This window comes from Ambystoma mexicanum, chromosome 12, assembly GCF_040938575.1.
Source record: "Ambystoma mexicanum isolate Mex_15411 chromosome 12, UKY_AmexF1_1, whole genome shotgun sequence".
Taxonomy (NCBI): Eukaryota; Metazoa; Chordata; class Amphibia; order Caudata; family Ambystomatidae; genus Ambystoma; species Ambystoma mexicanum.
The window spans coordinates 963,661,093-963,688,023 of NC_090936.1; the positions used below are offsets into that span (position 1 = coordinate 963,661,093).

A 26,931-nucleotide genomic window follows, 5' to 3' on the forward strand; every position below is an offset into this window, starting at 1 on the left:
GTGATGGGAGCTATCAAGAGGTTAAAGGTAGGAAAGCACAGGGAGGAGACGGCTTCACGGATGACTTTTACAAGCAGTACCAAACTCTGCTGGCAGGGCCCCTGGCCAAGCTGTTTAACTTAATAGGAGAGCGAGACATGATATGATATGATAGTTTATTTATATAGTGCCTATACACAATGTGTTTCAAAGTGCTTAATAGTCTTTTCTCAAAGCTCTGATAGCGGTCATACCAAAACCGGGGAAGGATCCAACTGATTGTTCCTCGTATAGGCCTATATCCCTCCTCAACGTGGACGCAAAGATTTTCGCAAGAGTCTGATGACCCGCCTGGAGGTATACCTCCCCTGACTGATTCACCCCGACCAGGTGGGCTTTGTCTTTATAGGCAGGGAGCAGACAGAATGCGAAAGACCCTTCATGTTATGAACTCTTGGGTGGTATGGGAAAAAGGGGCACTTTTACTCTCCCTAGACGCTGAGAAGTCGTTCGACCGTGTGAGCTGGGCCTTCATGGGGGAGGTTTTCGTATCCCTAGGAATGGGACCCACGTGAACGGGTTGGTTGTCTGCCCTGTACTCGGGGTCAGAGGCCAAGATGGTGGTGAACGGGCATGAATCAGGGTCCTTCCCTCTACGCCGGGGAACACGCCAGGAATACCCTCTCTCCCCATTGATATACGTGTTGGTAATGGAGCCTAGGGCAGTGTCGGTTAGAGATGATGGGGCGATTAAGGGAGTTGAGGAGGGCAGGACACACTGTAAGATAAGCCTCTTTGCGGAAGACGCCCTATCATATGTCACTGATCCCTCTCACTCGGTTCCTCACATGCTGGAAAGCTTGGAACACTATGGGAAGTTGTCAGTCTTTAAGGAAAACTTGCGGAAGTCAGTGGTATTTGCAATTGGGGGACTGTTGGAAGACGAGAGGCACTATGTGGACGGGCTCCCATTTAAGGTACAGAAGGAGACGTTCTTTTATCTGGGGATTCAGGTGACCCGTCAGGGGGACCTCTTCTCTGGTAATTTCCTGCCCCTCTGGGTGGCGATAAGGCGGGATATGCAGAGATGGGCGGGGGCAGGGCTGTCCTGGATGGCGCGCCTGACCTCTATAAAGATGGTGGTCCTCCATATATTCTTGTTTCTATTTCGAATGTTGCTGATATCCATACCCATGGTCCTTCCTAACTGAGGTGAGGCGAACCATGTTTCGGTTTCTTTGGGTGGGGAAGAAGCACAGGATAGCCTATGAGATATTGATTCGGCAGAAGGAAGATGAGGGAGTGGGATTCCAGGATCTGGCGACGTACTACAAAGCGACTCTGTTGCGAGTCTTTGAGAGATTCATGATCACGCAGACAAGGTCCAAAGGGCTAATAGCTGGAATATACAAATTGCTTCTCTTAGCAGTCCTGAGGGACCCCCACACCCCTCGAGGGTTAAATGGGGACAGAACCTGGGCAGAGTTAGACCCCCACACCCCTCGAGGGTTAAATGGGGACAGAACCTGGGCAGAGTTATTGACAATATGTTGTGGGTTCAAATGTGCAGGCAGGCCTGCCGCTCTACAGCCTCCCTCCAGTATGGGCACCAGGCCCTTAAACTGTTACACAGGTGGCACTACCCCCCAGTGTTGATAGCTCGGATGAGAGAGGGACACAACCCACAATGCTGGAAATGCAATCTTGAAAGGTGGAGCTGCTCTAAGGTGCAGACGTACTGGAGGGAGGTCTTGCCTTGGATCAAGGGGGTTGAAGGGATTCAGAGGAGCCTCTCCCCATGGCTCGTTCTCTTTGGAGTGAATATGGAGGAGGAACCTGAAACAGAAAAGGGTCATATGTTTCATATTATGTTGGTTGCAGCGAGGTGTTGTCTGGCCCAACTGTAGAAGAACCCCCGACTGTCTACAGAGAAGGAATGGGTCGCCAAGATCCGTGCTATATAGGATATGGAATGCCTAACTCACCTTTTGGCTGAATCTAGGTCTAATATTGAGAGACCCTTTCTTTGGGATATATGGGAGGTAGAACTAGGGGGTTGAGGAGGGGAAAAGGGGCTGTGGCGGAGAAAGACGAATACTTTATGGGGAAGTGATATGGCTGGACTGGGGACCGAGGGGGGGGGGCTGTGGGTGAGAAACTCATTCACCCTTCGTCCATGTATACCAAGGAGGAGAACCCAGACATGGATAAGAGAAAACACTCAAGGTCCAACTTGTTCTGATGGGGATAAGGTCAAGAATCCATTGCACGGGGGGGAGGAAAAGGGCAGGCGGTGGTAATGTTGACACTACGAAGCAAATGTATTGATGTTGTTCTGTCTTGCTATAACTAAAATGACAAAAAATGTGATTTTCAAAAAAAGAATAGAGGGGTCCGGAAATAGGACTCCATTCTCCTGGACAGGGTTTTATAGGCTCAGCAAGTCTTTCTTGGGATGGCTTTTGGTGATTCTGCGAACAGGTTCCTTTAATTCTTCAAAGGGGATCTTGTCCCTCCGGGGGTTCTGTTAGGCAGAAACCTTTGCAGTTCCCTTTGGGAACTCTGCAAAAGATTTAGGACTACAGGTGTTAGCAGTAAACCCACTTGGTAGCAGTCTGTACCACCCAGATTTACCTGGTAGCTGTGGCTGAGCAGTCAGACTTCCCTCAAGAAGAGTTAGGCAGTATGCAAAGTATACACAATAGGCACTCAGATACAATAACACAAGCAAACACTGACCAGAGCTTTGGTATCAAAGTATATAATTATTTATTTAAAAACACACTGTTTGAAACACTCCAGCACTCTTATTGTAAAACACTCTAAACACAGTTACTATTATAATATATACAACCCTTATTCCTTATCAGATAAGTCTTAGTTAACACCACTTATTTTCATACAGAGGTGAACGCTTAACTACAGATGGCACTCTAATAAGTTCATGAAGAAGGGAGGGAAAAAGACAGAATATGGGAAGATACACCACTCTAAGCTTTAGGAACACTATTAGCAAGGCAGAAGAGCAAAAAGTCACTTGTGAGCCAAAGTCCATAGGCTGGGCCCACTCTTAGAGAGAGCAGAGCACAAATCGCCCAAGATCACACAGTTACACTAGGCTTTGAAAGTCTTGCAGAGGGTTCGAAAAGAGTTGAGAGGCTCAGAAAAGTTTAGCCAGGGTGTCCCAGGCTAACCCAGGTTCGAAAGCCGGGGGCTAAATCTACCCCGTACAGTCGGTGGCAAGGGAAGCCGGGCGGGACACAGTACCTTAAGTGGGAAGGATCCTCCAGCGGTGGCAAAAGTGGTGAGACGGTCCAGCAGGGCTCCACCGGTGGTGTCGTCGTGGCAGGTCGGCTCAGCTTCTCCCTCGTCGGATTCTTAGGTCCTGTGGAGACTTCTGAAGTTCCAGTCCCCAAAGCCCTGCTTTTATGCAGAAAACCCCCATTCACTCAGCCTAGCTGTCACTCAAACATGCTAAGTGGTGAGCCGGCCGGCTCACCACTTGGGCCAATCAGGACGGAGTGCGACTTGAGTTGCCTAGGCAACTCAGTCCAGGGTGCCTAAATCCCCCTCCACCCCTCCTAAGTACCCCAGACAGAGTGGCACCACTTTGGAGGGCTTCTGTGGAGAAGCCCGCCAAAAAGTGGAACAAAGGGCTCGACTTGGGTTGGAGTCACAGAAGGGAACACAAACGCCATTTTAGAACCGAGTTCTGGCAAAAAATACCAACCGGAGAATTAATATTAATTAAATAAACCGGCGGTATGTTCGAGGCTATCGTAATTAAATAAAGATAGTAGCCTCGAACAATGGGAAAATGGCCTCCTTCGACTCCTCTAAGGTCATCATTAATGTTTACTCTAATGGGACCGACTTGGTCCAAGGCTCCCAGGCCAACCTTCACCTCTTTGATAGACGCTTCCCGCGCCTCATCAGCTTCCGTTCTTCTCCTGCTGTCCCCCCTTCCCCTTTCCTCGGCTACCTTGCCCTCCCCCCCCCTCTCTCCGCCCCCTCTCAGGCTCCTTTTACACCTCTGCAGGGCGTACCTCTGATCTGCACCCCTCCCCGGATGTCCTTCATGGATGGCAACCTTCTTCACAATGCCATACTTAACTCTCGCTCTGTTGTCAAATATTCCTCTAATACCTGCCGCCTTCTTGAAGAACTCCACCTTGATGTCCTCGGTCTCACTGAGACATGGTTCACGGCCAGCTCTGTCACCACCTTTGAAACACTCCTACCCAACGGCTATAAGATCCTCTCAGTGCCCAGGCCCTACAGATCAGGTCGGGGTGTTGCTCTTATCTTCGCTGAGTGGATTCCTGCCTCCGTCACCCCTACACAGACCTACTCCTGTTTCGAATGCCTCGTCTGCCGGCTCTCTCTCTCCCCAAGCCATTCCCTTACTGTGTCTACTATCTATCGACCACCTGGTCAGATTTCTTCCTTCCTCTCCGAGTGGGCTGACCTCTCCTCCTCACTCCTGGCCTCAACCACTCAACTCCTCCTTCTTGGAGATTTCAACATACACCTGGATGCCTCCTGTTACCCTTCTGGACTCTTTCGTGACCTCTGCGACTCTCTCTCACTCACCATTCTCCCCTCTGGCCCGACTCGTTCTGCAGGGCACACTCTCGATGTTCTGATCTCCTCTGACCTTCTCCTCTCTGTACCTCTCTCCACTCCTCTCTCCTGGAGTGACCATTTTCTCCTATCCTCCCCACCTCACCCTCCCTACCTCCCAGGCCAAGCCACTCCATCACTGCCACCCACCTTCGCGGTCATTCGACCTATGAAGCGCTTATCAGTTGAGGCTTTCGCCACCACCTTCTCACCCCTTCATCCCCCTTTGGCTGACTCTCAACCTGACAGTTCTCTCCATGCTCCACTCTTCTATATCGGATACTCTTGATATCCTTGCCCCTGTCATGAGAATCCGCCTGAAGCCCAAGGCCAAGTGTAACCCCTGGTATAATTCAGATCTCTTCACCCTAAAAGGCAAGTGCAGGCTGGCCGAGAGGAAATGGCGTGCTTCGTGTTCATCCTCTGACAAACTGGCCTGTCGCCTGCTGCAAAGACAATACCGGCTCTCCGTCCTCAACAAGAAGAGAGCTAATATCCAAGCCTGCATCTCTGCAGCATCTAACAACTCGGCTGAACTCTTTAAAATCTGCAAGGAACTAGCCAATCCTGCCTCAGTCTCTACCTCTCCTGTACCTTCCCAGGTCCTCTGCACAGCACTGGCTTCTCACTTCATTTAAAAAATGCAGGACATCCTGTCCTCACTCTCCTCCTATCGCCTCACTCCCTCCATGCCCTGCTCTTCCTCTGGCCCTTCTGCAGTCACCCCCCTCCCTCCTCTGGATTTCTGTCACGCTCACCTGGTATCCACAGGGACGCCCCCCAGCCCTGGTTGGATGATTTGCACTCTCGAACCCTCTCACGGTCCCTTGGTAAGGCCTCTGGTTAAAGATGGGTCTGCAATATAGGAGAGCTGGATTCAATACCAGATTGTCTATGTTTTCCCACCTCCCTTGGCCTCAACTCCTTCCTCCCCCTTGGGCCCTCTCCTCACCTTAATATTGTAAAAGGTGGATTCTCCGTCCTGCTCCTCGTGGCAGGGGCGCATAGATGTGGGGGGCGAGTAGCGACCAAGTTACTTCACTGGTGCAAGCCCCCCTGTGGGAATCCAGGCCTGCTGCGACTCCGTAGGTTTGCTGCTTTACAGTCTTTAACAGCAGTTCTTATGTTCCTCTTAGTTCAAATAATAATGTCTTGCTTCTTTCCTTTTAGGTATGGAAAGGTATTTTGGTGTTGTCATGCAGTTTGAAGATGAACATGGGCAGGTAGGCGAAAACGCGGTGTGCACGATGCTGTCCGGAGAGTAATGCGCGGCGCTGTTTTCGCCTTTTATATTGCTAACCTGTGTCTTTTCTCTCCTTGCAGGTTGCGATGTTCCTCGCCGAGCGCCATATTGTTCCAGCAATGATACTGACCAGGAGAAGACTACCCAGGTAAGAATTGTGTGGCTTTCTTCATTCGGGAGGAAACGTGAGTAAACGCTTACTAGTGCTGTCTTTCTTTCTCCTCTTTCCAGGTTATGGCATTCCAGAATGCATGCAGTGCCGGATGATGGAGTTCGTACCTTCAGGTGAGTGGAAATGAAGTCGGCGATGGATTGAAGACAGGATACTGTTCCAGGTAAGTTTCGTAGTGCTCTTTCTCTCTCTGCAGGTCCTTGGTTTCAGGTAAGTTGGCATCAAAGAACTGGACACAGTGAGCGTTACGCTGCCCACAGCAGAATAACGCAAAGCATGTTCTGCTGTTTGGGTGCGGTTTAAATCGTCTCAGGTAAAATAGTCCCAGGCCTGCCACACCCAAAGTAGTCCAGGTAAAGTAGTCCTAGGCCTGCCACACCCAAAAGACTAGACCACATAGCTCAGTTCCTTGTAACTGAGCTATGTGTGTGCCTCCATGTTGGCTGAACTCCCCCAAGTTAAATAGGCCCAAGTAAATAGTCCCATTCTAATGTTGGTCTTCATGATGGTTATGAGCCTGGCGCCGAAGGCGCCTGGACTGACTCTAAGAGAGTCTTGGATGATGTTTAAAGGCCTTTGACCTGGCCCTAACTGGAAGGCTGACTTGCCAGTGAGGGACAGGGGCAAGGGTCATGACATTTTCCCCTTTTCTCTGCCGATGAGGTTTCTAGACAAGTCCGATCTATGAAAGTCTCGTCGAAACAGAGTCACATCTGTTCCTCCAAAACGATCAAGGACCACATTGACTCCCTGGCACCTGCCCTGGCTGATTTCTGCAATCACTGCATCGCCGCGGGAGTCTTCCCATCCCCCCGAAGCACTCCCTTGTGCACCCCCTCCTTAAAAAACCCTCTGCCAACCCCTCCTGCCCGGCTAACTATCGCCCAATCTCCATCACTCCCTTCCTGGCAAGCTCCCGGAGAAACTGGCCATCTCCCAGCTTAATCTCCACACTTGATCTGTTGGTAGTCTTCATGACCATCAGTCTGGCTTCAGAGCTGCCAGAAGCACGGAAACTGCTCTCTGAAAATCCGTGAAGATCTGCTCTCCAACCTTGACTCTAACACCCCCTGTGCCCTCATCTTGCTTGACCTCTCTTCTGCCTTTGATACTGTCAACCATGCCATCCTGCTCAACCGTCTCCGTGATAACCTGGGTATCACTGGTCAGGCTCTGGCATGGCTGACCTCCTTCCTCTCCGACTGACCCTCCCAGGTCCAACTTGGGTCCTTCCTCTCCGATATCTTTTTCTCTACCTGTGGTGTCCCCCAGGGATCTAACCTCTCTCCCTGGCTGTTCAAGCAATATGTGGCACTCCTAGTCCACCGCATCACTGCTCTCTGCCCCAATTTTCAGTGCTACGCGGATGATAACCAGCTCATTTTCGGGCCACCCTCTGCCTCCTCCTCTCCATCTCCTTCCCTCATCTCTGACTGTCTGTTTGCTATCCAGGAGTGGTGTGCTGCCAATGACCTCTACCTTAATGCCAGCAAGCCTGAGATTTTACTCATTGGCACACCCACTCCCTCCTTCCCTGCAGCTCTCTGGCCGGCCTCTCTTGGCCCTCTTCCTGTTACCACCTGCAAGGCTAAAAACCTAAGGGTCACCTTCGACTCCACACTCTCCTTCTCCCCTCACATATCTAACTTCTCTAAGAAGTCACAATACCAGCTACACCTCCTCAGAGGTATTCTTCCTTTCCTCTCCTTCCCCCAGAAGCTCACCGTCTCCAGAGCCCTGGCTCTCTCTAGACTGGACTATTGTAACAGCCTCTATCGAAATCTGCCTTCTTCTACTCTCTGCCTTCTGCAACTTATCCAGAACAGGACTGCGAGACTTGTCCTTGGCCTCAAGCCCAGGGACCGTATCTCTCCAGGACTGAAATCTCTGCACTGGCTCCCAGTGGGTGCGAGGATTAAGTTCAAAACCCTCTGCATTGTCCACAAGGCCTCTGGGGCAGCAATACCTTCAACTCTCTCTTCCCAAATATCTTCCTACTCGAGCTCTTCGCTCATCCGCCTCCAACTACCTCAGGGTCAGTCGCTTCTCCAAGCAACAAGTTGGTGATAGATCTCTCTTCAGCAGGGGCCTCCCTCTGGAACAGCCTTCCTGCCTCCCTGGAACTTGAGGAGAACCAACTCCGGTTCCAGAAGCACCTCAAAACCTTCCTCTTTGCTTCTGCTTTCTCTCTCCCTCCCCCCTGATAAATTCCGGGCTGAAACTGCACTGGTCACCTGGCCAACCTTTTGATCTCGGGCCCTAGCCCTGCAAATTGCACATCTGCACTGCCTCCGTGGCAACCCCCGCACTGGAGACTGGTGTTCTGTAGCCCTATAGTCCCCCTATCAGCACTTATGTTTGCGCTTACCTGCACTTGCCACCATCTGGCCGTTCTATTATCTTATTTATTCTACTATCCAATGTACTGCACTTTCCCCTCTCCCATTCCCCACGCACTTATCCCTTCCCCCTTCTCATGCACTTGCGCGATCTGAATGACACCTGGCCTAGTAAGATCATTGTCAGTCTCCCTCGGTTTCCCCCTCCCTTGCCTTGTCGCGCCTCAAAACACTTGTGTATAGGCGGCGTTATAAATGCCATATCATATCGCGTTACAAAGGCCATATCATATATTTAGCCTCTTCTCGGGTAGTGTAACAAGTAGGATTGGTCCCTTGGTAATCTTTATTCAATTTGTGCCGCTTCCCCCACCCAGGTTTCCCACATTTCCCATTATCATACTGGATATGTGTAACCGCTTCTTCCCGCGCGGGTCAGGTTTGGCCATCTGACACAGCCTGCATGGACTTACTCTTCTTCCTTATGCCACTTTGCAGTATTCGTTCCCGGTACAGTTTCGGCATTGTTCACGGACCGCTCGGCTCATCCTGTCTAGGTCACGTCACTGCCTCCAGGTCTTCCTCGAATGTTCCAGTCGGGCTTGTGCTTCCAAAATGCTTCTCTCTGCCCTTGGTCTGGGCCACTCGCTCCACAACAGGCAGATTTGCATCTGCCGACCGCTTCCTCTCCTTGGGTTCAAATCACCCGAGCTCTGGGATCAAGATCCATTGGTCCTTCCTTCCGTTTTATGACAAGGTGTTGGGCCCTCCCCAGCATAGGCCCACAATCCTTTGTCTCTCTCTCCATGGTGCTTTCATCATGCTTTGGCCCATCTTCTTTATCTCAATGTGGTTGGCTGCCAACCACTGATTATTCTTCATGGTTCACTCGTTCTTCTATTTCTTCTCAATATGAGTGCTTGGTGAAGGTGAATTACTGATAACATTACAATAGCAAATAGTAACTGGCTTGGAGGGAAGGTTTTCATTCTTCGATGTTATAGTTATCTCCCCAAGAGAGGTTATAGGGAGTCCCTGGACGGAACGGGTATCCCTGTCCCCAAGAGGGAAGTCTCTCCTTGTGAGGTCCAGCTGACCACCAGCCTTAGGGGAATTGTTGCATAGCAGGCTCAGCTCCATAGCCTCAGAGGGAAAGGCTCCCCTCAGGGTAGCAGTGACGAGATCCTGTGAATCGTCACATAGGCTAAAATGACCTCACTCATCCCAAAGCAGCCACAATACCAAGTCTCTGACAGATATGCTGACCATTCAATTGCAATCAAAGGAGGAAAAGTGGAAAAAAGTAAACATTTCCCACCCAGTTAACAGAGTACGGTAATATTTCAATATTCATCAATCAATATCACACTAAAGCCAGTCATCATTATGTCTAAAACACAGTTATTCCAGTAATAGCCGGTCCAATAGCACAGCGAGTAGAGCGCTTGCTTTGACATCCGTGCAGAGCCTGCTGATGCAGGTTCGAATCCCGGCAGGGCCCAACTCAGCCTTTCATCCTTCCGAGGTCGATTAATGTTATATGATATGATATGGCATTTGTAACACACCTATACACAAGTGTTTCAAGGCGCGACGAGGCAGGGTTGGGGGGACAAAGGGAAGACGAACAACGATCCTACTAGGCCAGGTGTCATTCAGATTGCGCAAGTGCATGGGTAGAGGGGAAGGGAAAAGTGCAAGGGGAAAGGGGCAGGGGAAAGTGCAGTACAGGGATAATAGAATAACAAGATAAATAATAAGGGCCAGCTGGTGGCAAGTGCAAGGTAAGTGCAGAAAAGTGCTGGGAAGGTGGGCTGTAGGGATACAGAGACAGTCCCGCAGTGCAGGGGTTGCCAGGGAGGCAGTGCAAGGGGAGAGTGGCAGGGCCAAGGACCGAGGTCGGTGAGCGTGGCCCAGTTGCAGAATCAGTGCTAGTTCAGTCAGGAATTTAGCAGGGGAGAGGGGGAGAGAAAGCAGAAGCAAAGAGGAAGGTTTTGAGGTGCTTCCGGAACCGGAGATGGTTCTCCTCAAGTTTCAGGGAGGCAGGAAGGTTGTTCCAGAGGGAGGCCCCTGCCACGGAGAGAGATCTACCCCCAACTCGTTGCTTGGAGAAGCGGCTGACTCTGAGGGAGTTGGAAGCAGATGAGCCAAGAGCTCGAGAGGGAAGATGTTTAGGAAGGGAGAGTTGAAGGTATTTTGGCCCCAGGCCCCAGAAGGCCTGTGGACAATGCAGAGGGTTTTGAACTTAATCCTCGCAGCCACGAGGAGCCAGTGTAGAGATTTCAGTCCTGGAGAGATACGGTCCCTGGGCTTGAGGCCAAGGACAAGTCTCGCAGTCCTGTTCTGGATGAGTTGCGGAGAGTAGAGGCAGGCAGATTTAGATAGAGGCTGTTACAGTAGTCCAGTTTAGAGAGAATCAGGGCTCTGGAGACAGTGAGCTTCTGGGGGAAGGAGAGGAAAGGAAGAATACCTCTGAGGAGGTGCAGCTGGTAGTGTGACTTCTTAGAGACGTCAAATATGTGAGGAGAGAAGAAGAGTGTGGAGTCGAAGATGACCCCAAGGTTTTTTGCCTTGCAGGTAGGAGCAAGAAGAGGGCCAAGAGAGGCCGGCCAGAGAGATGCAGGGAAGGAGGGAAGGGGAGTGCCGATGAGTAGAATCTCAGTCTTACTGGCATTAAGGCAGAGGTCATTGGTGGCACATCATTCCTGGATAGCAGACAGGCAGTCAGAGATGAGGGAAGGAGAGGAGGAGGCTGAGGGTAGCCTGAAAATGAGCTGGGTATCATCCGCATAGCACTGAAAGTTGGGGCAGAGAGCAGCGATGCGGTGGGCAAGGAGTGCCAGATACTGGTTGAACAGCCAGGGAGAGAGGTTCGATCCCTGGGGGACACCACAGGTAGAGAAAAAGATGTCAGAGAGGAAGGACCCCAGTTGGACCTGGGAGGGTCGATTGGAGAGGAAAGAGGTCAGCCACGCCAGAGCCTGACCAGTGATACCCAGGTTATCACGGAGACGGTCGAGCAGGATGGCATGGTTGACAGTATCAAAGGCAGAAGAGAGATCGAGCAAAATGAGAACACACGGAGTGTTATAGAGAGCAGGTCTTCACGGATGTTCAGGAGAGCAGTTTCCGTGCTTCTGGCAGCTCTGAAGCCAGACTGATGGTCAAGAAGACAACCAACAGAATCAGCGTGGAGATTAAGCTGGGAGATGGCCAGTTTCTCCAGGACCTAGCCCAGGAAGGGAGTAATGGAGATTGGGCGATAGTTAGCCGGGCAGGAGGGGTCGGAAGAGGGTTTCTTAAGAAGAGGGTGCACAAGGGAGTGGTTAAGGGGCGGATGGGAACACTCCAGAGGCGAAGGAGTGATTGCAGAAGTCAGCCAGGGTAGGAGCCAGGGAGTCGATGTGGTCCTTGATAGTTTTGGAGGAACAAGGGTGAACCTGTTTAGACGAGACTTTCATAGATCGGACTTGTCTGGAAACCTCGTCAGCAGAGAAAAGGGGAAAAGCAGAGAAGGAGAAAGGAGGGGTGGCTGCAGAAGGGCCAGAGGGAGAGCAAGGAATAGAGGGAGAGCGGTGAAAGGAGAGTGAGGACAGGATGTCCTGAGTTTTAGAAATGAAGTGTGAGGCCAGTGCCGTGCAGAGGGCCTGGGAGGGGACAGGAGAGGTAGAGACTGCAGCAGGGTTGGCCAGTTGCTTGCAGATTTTAAAGAGTTCAGCCGAATTGTTTGATGCCGCGGAGATGCGGGTTTGGATAAGGGCTCTCTTCTTGGTGAGAACGGAGAGCCGGTATTGCCTTTGGAGCAGGCCGCAGGCCAGTTTGTCAGAGGATGAACATGAAGCAGGCCATTTCTTCTCTGAGAGTGGAGAGGGCTGTGTCAGGGTGGGAGTCAGCCGAAGGGGGACGGGGGGTGAGAAGGTGGCGGCGAAAGCCTCAACTGACACGCGCTTCATGGGTCGGATGACCGAGAAGGAGGGTGGCAGTGATGAAGGTGGCTTTGCCTGAGGGGTAAGGAAGGTGAGGTGTGAGGACAGGAGAAAGTGATCACTCCAGGAGAGAGGAGTGGAGAGAGGGACAGAAAGGGGAAGGTCAGAAGAGATCATAGCATCAAGAGTGTGCCCTGCAGAATGAGTCGGCCCAGACGGGAGAATAGAGAGAGAGAAAGTCGCAGAGGTCGCGAAAGTGTCCAGAGGGGGGACAGGAGGCATCCAGGTGGATGTTGAAGTCTCCAATAAAGAGGAGTTGAGTGGTAGAGGACAGGAGTAAGGAGGAGAGATCCGCCACTCGGAGAGGAAGGAGGAAATTTGACCGGGTGGCCGATAGATAGTAGCCACAGTAAGGGAATGGCTAGGAGAGAGAGAGAGTCGGCAGACAAGGCATTCAAAAGAGGAGTAGGTCTGCGTAGGAGTGAGAGTGGCAGGAATCCACTCCCGGAAGGTAAGGGCAACACCCCCCCCCCCAGCACGGTTGGGCCTAGGCACGGAGAGGATCTTGTAGCCGTCAGGTAGGAGTGTGTCAAAGCTGGTGACAGAGCTGGCCGTGAACCATGTCTCATTGAGACCGAGGACATCAAGGTCCAGTTCCTCAAGAAGGCAACAGATATCAGTGGAATGTTTGACAGCGGAGCGAGAGTTAAGAGTAGCAATGTGGAGAAGGTTTCCATCCTTGAAGGACTTCCGGGGAGGGGTACAGATCAGAGGTACGCCCTGCGGAGGTGAAGGAGCACAGGCGGGGGAGGTAGGGAGGGGGAAGGTAAGGTAGCCGAGGACAGAGGAGGGGGGACAGCAGGAGATGAAAGGAAGTTGATGAGGCGTGGGAAGCGTCTATCGAAGAGATGGAGGTTGGCCTGAGGGCCTTGGACCAAGACGGTCCCATTGGCCTTAGGAGGAATGGAAGGAGGCCAAGAGGACATCCCAACGGGTGCCACCATTAAGTGTAGAAGAGGAGAAAGGAGAGAGCACAGAGACCATATGAAGGGTCCATAGGTCAGGTGAAGGCACGAAAAAGAGGATGTCAGTGAGAGTTCCCTTGGAGGAGGCACTAGTGTAGGTGTCCGCGATAGGGAGATCTGGGTTGGAGACCAGGATGTCCTTTTTAAACTTCTTCCTACCAGACTTAGTGAGGAGAGCAGGATAGTCAATAGAGAAGCAATTAGAAAAGATAGGGGAGACAGAGAGCACCATAGAGTAGGTAGGTAGGGGAGGAGGTACCAGGGGTAGACAGACGAGAGAAAGAGGCAAGTGAGTAGAGCTATGGGACAAGAAGACGGCAATCTGGATGCAAGTGCAGAAAAACACAGGACATTCTAAAACAGGAGAGAAGAGAAGCAAAAACTTTAGAGTCCTACAGAGGGAGAAAGGCCTAGGTTTCACAATACAGTTTTAGTGCGTCAGATACAGCAGTTTAAACAATGCACATTTTGGTTTGGCAGATAAAGGCAAATCTAAACCAGTGGATAACCACCTAGATTTGAGAGTCCTAGAGAGGGAGAAAAGGCCCAGGTTTCACAATGCAATTATAGTGAGGGAGAGACAAGAAATTTAAACAATGCAAGCAATGCAAGCAATGCAAATGTTGGTATGGCAGATAAAGGCAAATTTAAACCAGTGGATAGCCACCTAGATTTGAGAGTCCTAAGAAGGGAGAGAAGGCCTGGGTAAAGGGTGGAACTAGGGCAGCAGTTATGCAGTCAGGACTGCAGAGGAATACCGCTAGCGAATGGAAGGAGGGTAAGCAGGGCTGAGGGGAGGTGGCTGGCGGAGGCATCCCCAGCGGACACCTGCAGACACCAAAGGGGAATCACCCTTTGCCTGGGGCCCTTAGCCGAGGGGCTGCCGGGCAGAGGCTGCCCAGGGAGGGATAGTGATGAGGGGGGGGGGAGCCCAAACAGGAGGGTGGGCGAGTTGGGATGCGGGCGGGAAGGAGGAGCAAGAGCAGGAGGAGGGAGGCAGGGACACGGGACTCCGTCTTGTGCAACCAGAAGCGTATCCCTGTGGTTTCCTCTCTTAGACCAGCGGGCTCAACTAATTCACCAGCCCGCACAAGGCATAAATTAGTTTTTAGAAATTGATTAGCAGAGTTTGCTAATTGTCTTGATTAGGAAACCAACCCATTGGATTAGCAATGTTGTAATAACCTTTTTTAAATGACGCCAGAAGTCATGTTAATTTTCAAGTGTTAACTCAATAATATGATGAATATTACCCAACAAAATTAAATATAGTTGACAGTATGATATTTAGATACACTATTCTATTCTTAACTGTAAATCATGGAGCCAATGCAGTGTTTTACAGTAGCAACTCTGTAATTATGCATTATGTAACTTACATTTTTAGGAAGATTTGCAAGACTGTGTTTTTTAAAATAAATAAAAGTTAACACATACTGCTCTTTGCAAGAAAGAATATATTTAGCTTAGTAAAAGTATTATCCCGATTAGGCCTGGTTTGCAATTATAAAAAAAAAGACACACAAAATCTTGCCTAGGATTCCCACACAGGCCTTTGGCAGTTAAGAGTGGAGGAGAAGCTTACTGCTGCACTCTCGCCATTAGCCCCTTTTGTTTGCAGTGAACAGAGAAAAGAGGGTGGGGCGAGCCCTGATAGCAAGAGAGGAATGCAGGATGAGCGTGCTTTCATTGAACATGGTAACTTAAATAGCTAGCTTTGCTACATAAGTGTCAAATTAATTAGCAAACCTACAGAATTGCATAGCAAATTGCTATGCAACACTACTTATTTTATGGCTTGCCACATCATACAAGAAAGAAAATAGGATTAGGTTGGGAGAGTAACAATTCAGATATGGCTCCACTGTTTGCAAAATAACCTGCAGGGTATTAATCTCTCCTCATATCAGTCTTCCTTTGACCCATACTCTCATGGCAATAGTTTTGCCACACTATCGTATAGCAATACCTAAAAGCCAAAACTAAAAACGAGTTTGAGTGATAATAGAGGTTGAAAAAGAAGCTAATTTACACAAAAATAAAACAGACACTATAGAAATGAGCAAACACAGAGAGGTCTAAGTGGGCAAAAGCAGCAAAAAAGTGAGATCTTCCCCAGCAATCAGGAGGTAACTGTATCCTCAAGAAATCCGTTTCACATTAAATTGCAATATACTTTCATCTCACTCACCATTTCCTCAATTAACTCCTTCTGCGGCTCTTCTAAAACAGCACTCTGTTCTCCAGTAACATGGATGGCAGGGTCATCCAATGCAATAGGTTCCTGTAATAGGGAAAATAGAAAACCTTGCCTGAGAGGGGTCTCTCTTTTCCACCTGCAATAATCCAAAGTATCCGTTCACCGGCAGGAGTAACGCATTATTTCCATTTATAAACAATGTCTAATTTGTTTCAGTGATTGCTAGGAGGGTTTTTGTACCCCACCGATGGGATGGGTTTTAGCACGGGCAACCTTTAGTGTGCCTGCAGGTTTACCACCAAGCTAGACCAAACTCGCACTAGTAAATGTGACAGTAAATGTAAGGCTTCATTCTAAGGGGGAAGGAAACTGACATACAATACCGATATTACAAACACACACAGGTAGTCATGAATATATACTAGATTAACAATATAAATACAAGTCACATCCACTGTAGAGGAAGTAAATTAAAAATATGCAAACAAAAAAGTGGTGTTATTCCAAACAAACACCAGCAACACTTTAAACTCAACACACTGTTACAGTGTCAGTTCAAAGTGGAGACTGAAAGTAGTTTAGAAACGTACCACAAGCATAAAAAGTAGGCAACCACCAGGAAAAATTCTAGTCATTGGAAAAGGTCCAACTGTACTCCAAGCTAAAATGTTCAACAAAAGGTACATATTTAAGTGTAATTCGTAAAGCTCTCCAATAGGATAACATGGGACAAAGCCTATAGGCAAGTTCTAGCAACAAAGTATATACTTAAAAATTCTGGAAAGGAAGAAAGGGTGGCCTCTTATATGGGGGTCAATGGGATCACACAGAAGATGCCTACATCCAGCTTCCACCAACAAAGACTAGGGGCAGCATGGCTTCATAGAATGCCACCTCACCTTCCTGTAGGATCTCCAGGGCATCCGCCCTCTTGTCGTCCGGTAGGAAGTCCAGCAGGGGAGCCAGTTTGTACCATAGCTCCCTGTCGTAGCGGGCCACGATAGCCAAGGCGTTGGCCGCTTTAATCGTCGTCGCTGCAGACGAGATGACCCTGCGTCCCATAGCGTCCAATTTCTTTCCCTCGCCGTCCGGTGGGGAAGTCGATGTGGAGGCCGCACCCTCCCCCCGCTTTCTTCCTGGCCGCTTCCTGGCCGCAGCGGAGACGACGGAGTCCGGGGTAGGCTGCGCCCGGAGGCACAGGGGGGCCGCGTCCGGGACCCGGTACTTCTTCTCGTACCGGTCTCTTCTAGCTGGCGTCGTGGAAGGGTTCTTGAGGAGGGCGAGGCCCTCATCCCAAATGTCGTCCAGTAGAGGCACCGCGAGGACCGTCTTCCTCTTGGCCTCGCGCCGTTGATAAAGGAATCCTTCCTTTTTCTTCTCCTCAGGGCAGAGTTGGAAAAGCTCGGATGCCCTGGCGATCATGGAGTGGAACGATCCAATCTCGTCGGGCGGAGAAGCCCTGGTGGGAGGTGACGACGGTAGATCCTCGTCGTATACCTCGTCGTCCGTACCCGTCGCTGCCGTGTCAGTCCCCGTATCATCCCCTCGGGTGGACGGGGAGGAGGGCTGGACGGGGCGCGACGGCTGAAAAGGAGGTGGAGGGTGAATCCTTCTTTTCTTGGGCGGGGGAACACCAGAAGGTCCCGGTTCAGGATCCCCCGACGGGAGAGGTTCCTCCGTCGGCAACGGTAGTCTCGTCCTTATCTCTGAGTATAAGGACTGTATAGCCAACAAAATGGCCGCCGAGTTGTCTTGCGGCGCTGGCAGAGGGGAATCCGACGGGCGATCAGGGGCCCCGTCGGCACCCTCGACGATGTCGTCGTCACCTGCGTCGGGATCCATCCCGACGGGCCGGTCTTCCTCCACGCCAAGGCCGTGGCTTAAGACCTCGATCAGTTCTTCCTCCGAGGTTGAAGCCGAATCTACGACGACGCCCTGCCCCCCCCTTTTTCTTCCCCGCCGGGGATTTCACGGGGGTCCTATCGATGGGCACAAAAGAGGACTCCCTCCGAGGTGGCAGGGAGACTCTGAGCCCCGAGGTCGCCACCACTGGTGTAGCCTCCACAGGCTGAGCCAGGGCCGCCGCGACAGTATCGATAGAGGGCTTGGCCGGATGGATTAAGGCCTTCACCACCTTAGGTGCGCTCACCGCCTTATCCTTGAGGGGGGGACACTGCCTCGCTCCCCCTCCGATGGGGCCTTCGAGCTCGACCGGGGCCTCTCCAGGGGCTTCGCCGGGTGCTCGCCCTTCCTCTTACCCGACACAGAGCGTTGGCTCGTGGCTGAAGGTGCCGGGGAGGGTGCGCCCTGCCTGGCGCCCGTAGAACCCAACCGTTCGGTGCTCCCGGTGCCAGCTGACTTGCGGTGCTTGGCCTTGTGTTGGACCCCCGTCGCCGGGGTGTCCTCAAAGGTCTTAGAAGACCGCTCGGATTTCTTCCTCTTCTTCTCGCCTGACGGGCTCTTCCCTTCCAGCCAGTTGGCGAGACGTTGATGGCGGTTCTTTATGGTCCGCTCCGACATATTGCCGCAAAACGCACAGTCCTTCTCCACGTGCGTCTTGTCCTCATGTAAGCAGTAGAGACAAAAGGAGTGTTCGTCCTCCTTAAAGACGTTCTGCAGCTGGCATCCAGGGCAGATCCTGAACAGCTTTCCGGGCGTCGAGCTTCCCTTCTCCTGGGCCAGGTCCGGGCCTGAGAAGCTTCTGGAGTCCTCCAAAAGCGTAGCTCGACGAAATCTTCACCCTGGAGGGGCGCAGACGAATCCGACACGGGTCCCCGTTGATCGGATGGAGAGTCGGTGGAGCTTGAGGCTCTTTTGACCGAAAAAACAAAGTTTTTGAGAAAAAAACGTGAAAAAAATAGCACTAACGCTCGAGAGCAATAGCACGAGGATCCCAACACATGAACGTGCGGTAAAAATCTGAAGATGGCTGCCAGAGGCAGTGCTTAGGTAGAGGGCAGTCATTGGCTGTGGTCAGTATGACGCAGAGACCAGTGATTGGTTATTACTACGAAAGACAGATCAGAAACGAAACTGATACTGTTTTTTTCTTTACCGAGGATTCCCAGCCTGACGACGGGGAATATTCATGAGCATGTGAATCCATGCCAGACCCCATGCTGGAGAACACCCCTACTACTCCTTAGACTTAGCATTGACTGCTCTCCAAGCTACCTTGAATTGTCTGGGCTAACTTCACTAACAAGGATGGCCTCCTCAACATCTGTTCACCAGAGCAGAGTTTAGAAAACCATTCTAACAGATAAGGCCCGATTTATTTAATCATTATGGAAGTGTGATGAGTGCTTCATAAAGTTGGGCTTTTAATTTGCCCAATAAAACTTGTCCCCATTTTAGGTACTGTAATATTGTATATGCCTATTCAACTGAAAACTAAAGTAGGGTGTAATCAATTTAGGGTTACAAACTCGGTTGGAATATTTGTATATTTTGATTTGCTTATTACAAAGCATATTTAACTTTAAATATGGTGTTCTTAACCCCTTAAGTGCCAAGGACGAGGCACATTACGTTTGTTTTGCCAAGGACGAGATAGCTTGTACTTTTTTGGCATGTCATTTTCACACAAAAGTAAAATTCAACCACAGGGCTATGTGAGGAGGAAGTTCCTCCTCACGGCCCGGGGGTTGGATTTCCTTTAGTTTCACGTCAGCATGCATAATGCATGCTGACGTGAAACAAAATAATTTTCACTGCGGCAGCCGTTTCGGTGAAAACTGAAGTCAAGTTTCCTTCTTTTTCTCCCTCTATCTGGGAGGTGTCGATGGAAAGGGGAGACTCTCTCCTCTTTCCAACAACACCTTTTTTGAAGCATTGCTGGGCGTAGATGGGGCCAGAGCGCTCAATCCGTGCCCAGCAATGCCACTAGACGAACAGGAATCCGTTTGTGAAGTGGGTGCTGCTTACTATGGGCCTCATCACGAGTTGGGCGGTAACGCCGGCGCTATTAGCCCTTCCGCCAAACCCCCCTGGTGCTATTAGCGCCGGATCACGGGTTTGTCGGAACGGTTATTGCCCATTCCCCATTTGGCCCATTCGGGAATTTCTCATTCCCCATTGGGCCCAATGGGGGAAATTTGCGCTATTACCGCCAGCGGATTTCCCACCGGGGTAAACGCGCCTAAAATCAGCAAATTTAATGCGGATTTCCCCCCAGCTCAGAGCTGGGGGGACATCCGCCAAGGTCATGATCTGGCGGCCCCTTAAATGCGGCGGTAATAGCACTACCGCCGCATTTAAGGGTTACTGGCAGACTTGTGATGAGGCCCTATGTGTGCTAATGCAATCTGCCCCTAGGAAGGAGTACGTGAGATGCCCCCATCCATTTGGTGTGGGGAGAGAGGACCACCAGAAAACATTGGAATGGCCCCCCAATGCATGGGGCATTACGTTTTTTCCTTGGTGGCTTCGACGCCTTGGGGCCAAATCTGTAGGTTGTCCACAAGAGAAAAATCCTTCAGGATCTGCTCTGCCAAAAGACTTGGGGTTACCAGTGGTTTAGCGTTTTCCCATTGCGCCCAGGTAGGTGCACCCACACATATAAGGTACCGTTTTCGTCGGGACACCTGTGGGAACGCGAAAGGAAAGACATGTGTTGTTGGCGGCTTGTTTGTGTGGGTTAGCAGAGGGAAATCTCTGAAAATTGAGTTTTTTTCCACCAAATTTCAGACTTTGCCAGGGATTGCGGGTAATAAATTATGGGGCGATTCGCACAAGTCAGACCTCTGTGGATTCCCACGGGTGTCTTCTTTTCGGAAATGCATGGGGTACCCTTTTTTCCTTGGTGGCTGCGACACCCCGGGCCCAAGTTTGTAGGTTGTCCACAAGAGTAAATTCACGCAAAATCTACTCTGCCGAAACACTTGGTGTCACCAGTGGTTTAGCCTTTTCCCTTTGCGCTCAGGTAGGTGCACCCACACATGTGAGGTACCGTTTACGTCGTGACACCTGTGGGAACCCGGGAAGGTAGGACATTTGTTGTGTTTGGTGGTTTTCATAACTTTTTGCGTACATTTGCTGCTGCACTTTGTCACAAAACCTTTTAATTTCCCAAATGTGACCTGCATTTAGTTACTGCTTAGGCACTATACACTTGTGTAACCTGCACAAGTCACCTACCCTTCAAAAGGCCTGCCTGTGCTTTCAAAAAATGTATTCGTATTCCTAAACTCATATTCAAATTCGTATTAAAAAAATGTATTTGTGCCATTCCTCACCACATTTGTTTTCCTTACTTACAAATGCTAAGTACATCTGTTTAGGCCATAAGCATAAAAAAAGCTGTGTAGCTTTGGCTCCGTTTTCGGCTTGTGGTATTGCTTGTTTTGTGAAACATTATGAAAAATCTGTGGTTTCCTAACTGGAAGAGTCGGGGCAATGTAGCAGGGCATTGCTTTTCTCAAAATTCACAGAAGCCATTGCCTTACCGAGCCAACCATGTCCACCACATACCTTTTTTAGCTGTCATTTTCCCAATTTTTCCCCCAAATTATGGAATTTTTCCCTACATAGTTGTTGCCTGACCTGTGCAAATCGCCCCTTCCTAAACTTGGAATTTTGTCTACTTTTCAGAAATGTATGCCTTTCTGTCTTCCCATTCAGCTTTCCTACCCTCCTCTTCCATTCCAAAGGGCGAAATCGCAACCTCTCACAAAATGGCTGATAACCATATCAAAAAAAATATTTTTTTGGTTTCCACTCAACCTGTTCTTGAAATCCTGGAAAATGGCAAATTCAGCACAGCAAACCAGTTGCTAGGTCTTACAAGGAAAACAAAAAACACAAGCTTCTGTGTACATCATTTTATTGCCATTTTCTGAAAAACCCCAAACTTTTCTCCCTTTTTGGTTATTTTCTCTCACACCCCTACAATAAACTAGGAATCCCTGGTGACGTTATTACCGCCTACATGTGGAAAGAACAGGGGCCAAATATGGCAGAGATATCTCAAGTAACAAAAAAGTTACAAGGCGACATACCAAAATCACCAAAAAAGGCCTTGGCACTGGGAGGGCGGAGGGGACCCTTGGCAGTTAAGGGGTTAATAACTAGTGTATTTGTATAAACATCTGTGGGCATTCTAATATTGATGTGATCATTCACATAGTGCACAGTGAATGCGAATGTCAAAAAAATATTACCAATAAATATATATGTATTAACTAAACTTAAGAATGTTAGTGATATTTTACAGTTTGAAGGGGTATGGTTGCCTGGTATTAAACGCCCCAAGCAAACGATCCTAAATCTAAACAACCCTTTTTGGAAAACGCTAGCACCCTGATTGAGAGAAATTTCAAGCAATTTTTCGAACATGTCAGTGTAAATCAATATGTGGAAAATGATTATTCAGCAATTTTTATCTGTTTAATAACCATTCTTTGTGATCAACTCAAAGAATATAATTAACATGATCCATCAAAGTACAGTTGAACATTTGTTTCCTTAATGAATTCGTCAATAAGTCACTTTCTGTTATCATAACTACACGTATCTCCCAAATATTAATTAAAATACATTTTTTATATTTAAATGATTAATTTCAAGAAAGAGAATTTAATTGTTTCTCTAAGAAAAATCTCTCCAATAGGAGGACAGAAGAACAAGTTACTTACCCCTGGTAACATTCTTTCGACTAGATGTTCCTCCCACGTATTCCTCATCTTTGACATATGTTGTCCACCTTCAGCTCCTTCGGAAAAATAATTTCGGCAAGTGCGATGTGCGTCGATGGACTCCATTGAGGATGTCATCGAAGGCATATATAGCACGTGCAGCGCCCATTGGACTCAGTTCTGTTTTTCCCCTTTAACAGCAGAGATACCTGCAAAACAGAGGAGTGACCGTACTCAGCCCTTGATGGAACGGAAGCTGTAATAGGATGAGAAATTCTACAGAGGGGTAGGATGGGAGGGCAATGAGAATGCATGGGAAGAACATCCAGACAAAATAATGTTACCAGGGGTAAGTAACTTGTTCTTCGAATGGATTGTGTCCTCCCACGTATTCCTCATCTTTGATAGACACCCACAGCAGTATTTGGTTTGGAGGAGGGAACAGAATTTGAATTCATATATTTTCATGGACGGAGTGCAGTGCCTTGCCAAAAGTACCATCATGACAGAGGGAAGATTCCAGGCAATAATGCTTTGTGGATGTGTGGATTGAAGACCACGTAGCCGCTTCACAAATGTTTTAATTGGTTTGCCCCTTTGTAGGGCTGCAGAGGTAGTCATGCCCCTGGTGGAATTATATAATATGGCATTTGTAACGCACCTGTGTTTCCCTTAACCACAAGTGTTTCCCTTAAACCTACTGGAGGGTCTTTTCCTGCCAGCCTGTAACATGCTGAGATTGCCAGAATTATCCATCTGGATAAGGTCTGTTTATTGACAGCCTGACCCAGCTTATGTCCTGTATTTCCAAGCTTAACAAGTGATTACTAAGTGACTGTTGGCTGATGTGGCTGGAGGTGCTGTGCTGATACAGTGATTTTAATTTGCTGGTCTTCGCGTTGAGCGACTGCGACCTTGTTACTTCCCACCCGGACCCATTGGTATGCTCTGTCCTCAATTGAGCCTGTGATGAACTTTTTGCTGCTCCCTTGATGAAGTTTTTTGTCTGCTTGACACGGCTAACATACTGCTTTTGCTTTTCTCATAGGGCGGTTGGCTCCTACTGTACCCGCCCACTTTCCCAGCCTGCCTACCACTACCTTGTGAACGCGCTTCACAAGTGATTACTAAGTGACTGTTGGCTGTTCGCTGTGCAGCGTTCAGCGGTCACTGTTACTGAATATTTACTATTTTTCCAATACAGCTACTGCTGCCTAATTGAATTTGATTTAAGATTTGATCTACAAGTGCAACGCGGCACATACTCCCTGGAGACAGACATGCCTTCGCCTAAGCCGCTTTCTCCACTGTCTATTAATGTAAAAAGTAAACAAATAGGCAGCACACTGTGCCCTCCCCCTACTTCCAGCTTCTGAGCGTCAAAGCACAGCGGAATTAATGCGAAGGTAATGTCGCGTGATATCCAGCAGATGCTACGCTCATTAGGTGCGAATTACCCCATGTCCAGCGCGGCTACTTCTGTAAGCAGTGTTGCTGTTCATAATCCTATTGCATCTGCCTTACCTGTTTCCATACTGCCGATTTCCGATATGACTATGCTTAAAGGCAGTGAAATACTTCTATCAGAGCCTTTACTCCCTCTTTACCCTCTGCCCCCCATTAGCAAACAGGGATGTGCCTCTACTGCTGTTAACTTGTTACCAGTACCCCAATCTGAAACTTTAAATCACTATCTATGAGCAGGATTGCCTTCCCAATGCTGTTAACCTCCCACCAGTAATGCACCCTGCAACATTGACTGCCCCTAGTACACCATTACCGATGACACCGACCCAGCGGTCTTCAGCTCCCCCTATGGTTTGCCACAAAAGATCAAGCTATAATTGAACTCCACTCAAATTCGTCTTTTTCTGATGGCATCAATGAGTACGAAGCCAACTACAACCTGCCAGAAGTCTCACACGTTTATTCCGATGCTAATTCCTTGGCAGTCTCCTCTTATACTGTTCCCACTCCGCGACATGCGCACCCTGGCCAGACCCCAGCTATTGTCCCTTCTCAACCATTCATACCCCCCCCCCCCTTCGATCTAATGAGGCCGTTTCCTCAGCCATTCTGGTTGAAACCACGTTGCGCGCGATGAATCTTGCCATCTCTTCTTTGTTTAAACTCTACGAAACCTTGAATGCTAAACTGCTAAAACAAGATAAGCAGCTTGTTAAACTGGTGAGATGGCAAGTAAAATTATCCTCTCAATTACAAAAATCTGTTAAAAAAGTGAACCAATTTTTTTTAACAAAACCAGCAACCTTCTAATTTAGTACCAGCCCCTCTTGTTTCAAATGGTCTTCCTTTTTTTCTACTAGTAATTCAGGACGTGTGTCCTCCTGTGCAGAATTCTGTTATCGAGTGTCTCCCAGTGGCCCCACGTTCTACCAACGGCCCTGAGGTATGTTTAGCCCCACCAAAAAAACTACATACAATATTTTCGGGAAATCTTCCATCCAAACAAGATACTGCTACAAAACTAGTCTCCGTGAAAACAGCGAAGAACTCTAAAAACTTACCCAACCCACGAATTCCATTCTCCATTGCGAAATCCTTCATAAAAGCAGTTAAGTGCCCAACAAAAAAAAAAAAATTTAATGGCGGCTAAAGCAGTTCAAAATAAATATGCAAAATTTGCAGCTGAAAAAAAGTTCAAGGACATATCATCTTTGACACTAACTACATCATTTGCTCCTTTGAATGAGATTGTAGAACTAATTGAGAAAGAGCCTCCAATCGCTACTGATTCTCAACTGCTGATACAACCGCCCAGGCAAGAAGTAAATGATACAGTGGATTCTGAACTGTGTCTGAGACGTGCCGCTCTGCGAAAAGAGATTGATTTGTATTTGACTTCTCAGTCTATTAAACCTTTTTTACCAAACACCAATTCTACTAATGCCGCCATTGAAAACAATGTTGCTTCCAAATTGAGCATAACATCTTTACCACCTAGCTCTCTTTTGGTTCAACCCTTAAATTCCCCTTCCTGAATGAATAAGGTCGGGCCCCAATGATTGAATGTAAAACCCTTGCTGAATCTAAGCCGATGGATCACTGTATTGTGGGAACTGTGATCCCCTCTTTTGACCATCTTATATCCACGGCTATACAGCAATACATGGCACAGCATACACTACTCTTAGGCACCCCGTTTGCTCAGCACGATGCCGCCTTGACAAAACAGCATGTGATAAACCCTGTTCAAGAACAAAAGTATATTTCTTTGCCTTTGTCTGAAGGTCGACCTGTACATTCACACTCATTGTCAGGTCCCCCTTCTAGCCATGGCAATAAGCAATTACCATTGCAGTCTGCCCCTAAACAATCTGGTTTAAAACACAGCCTCCATTCCTTGATTATCAAATGCAGAACCTCGCCCTTCCCAAGATATGACTTGAACCGATCTAGTATTCTGACAATTTGTGGAGATATTTTTGCACTTGAGGATATTAACACTATAGACATTGAGCAGGTTGAATTTCTGTCGGATCACAATCTATCGCCAGAATTTGGTTACAATCAAGAGTTGTATTGAACACTTTATGGGCCGCTCGTTCTGAGTTATTTGAACTAGGTTTTGAGCTCTTGACTGATAATCTGAGACCAATTTAAAACTGCATTCCCTGTAATGAGACTCAACAACTGAAAGAGAATACTGTCAAGACTGTCTCGATCTATAAAAGCCCAGTGCAGCATTCAACACAATGTAACTGCTGGTGCTCAACCAATTAACCCTAGCTTGCCCATTGTTCAACCTCTCTCATTATTAAGCTGGAATACGAGGGGATTTAGACATCTATTCTCTCCCGCAATCACCAAACTGGCAGATCATGATATTATTCTCTTACAGGAAACTTAGTTAACCCAATGTCCCTCTTGGGATGGTTATCACATCCTGCTAAATCCAGCAATTTCATCTGTAAAAGGTCATCCGATGTCCGGCTTGATGGTGCTTCTCAAAACATTTCCACATATTTCCCTCACATTGCATGAAGTTCCAAATCCATACTTACATTTTGTTCAATGAACCATTACTGAGATCACTTATTTTATAATGAATGTATACTGGAATCCTGCGGCCCAGTCAACAGATTCATTACTGAGAACACTTGAATCCCTATGGGAGAGAGTGTATCAATTCCCTACACATAACCATGTAATTCTAGCAGGCAATGTGAATTTACATTGCTTTGATCATTGTAACTCTGCCTCTGTCGGAAGATTGCTACGCTGGAAGTCTTTTATTCAGTCTAAAGATCTGGTTATGGTTAATGGTACATTTCCAGAGGACTGCCCGCCCCATTCCACCTGGAGGAGAGGGAAATCTACGGCAATTATTGACTTTATTTATGTCAGTCGTCAGTTGTTTCAATCTTTGAATGGTTTTCATGTTTCTTCAACCACTGATAGCGACCACAATATGTTGATTCTCAAATGATGATGTAACAACAATAACCTTAATCAAACTACTGCAACAATAGAAGGCGTAGTACAGGTTAATTGTGGTCGGAACAGATTACAGTGGTCCAGACCCAAACTACAACAATTTTCCGACAGACAAAGTGGCATGTACGGATCGTCGATCCTCTATACACTCTGATCTTGATTATACCAAATTGATGCACCTATTTGCCCCTGCATTTAAGTCAACCATTTCCCGAACTACTGCTCATAGTTTTGATCGTAATATGCAGAAAAGAAAAGCTGTATATCAGAGAGAGAGGAAACTAGCACTAACTTTACCGGTTGAGCTACGATGATCAACTTTAAAATCTAT

The 26,931-nt window shown here is 48.5% G+C and overlaps 1 protein-coding gene across 4 annotated transcripts in view; it reads right to left on the reverse strand.

Moving 5' to 3' along the window:
* The window catches only part of LOC138514136 (zinc finger protein 420-like), a 1,401,466-nt gene that overhangs the window by 1,031,481 nt on the left and 343,054 nt on the right, over window positions 1-26,931 (reverse strand). For all 4 annotated transcript variants that reach the window (XM_069629436.1, XM_069629435.1, XM_069629434.1 and 1 more), the window contains one exon: window positions 15,499-15,591. In XM_069629436.1, the coding sequence (XP_069485537.1) occupies window positions 15,499-15,591 (93 nt within the window). The remainder of the gene's footprint in view (window positions 1-15,498; window positions 15,592-26,931) is intronic.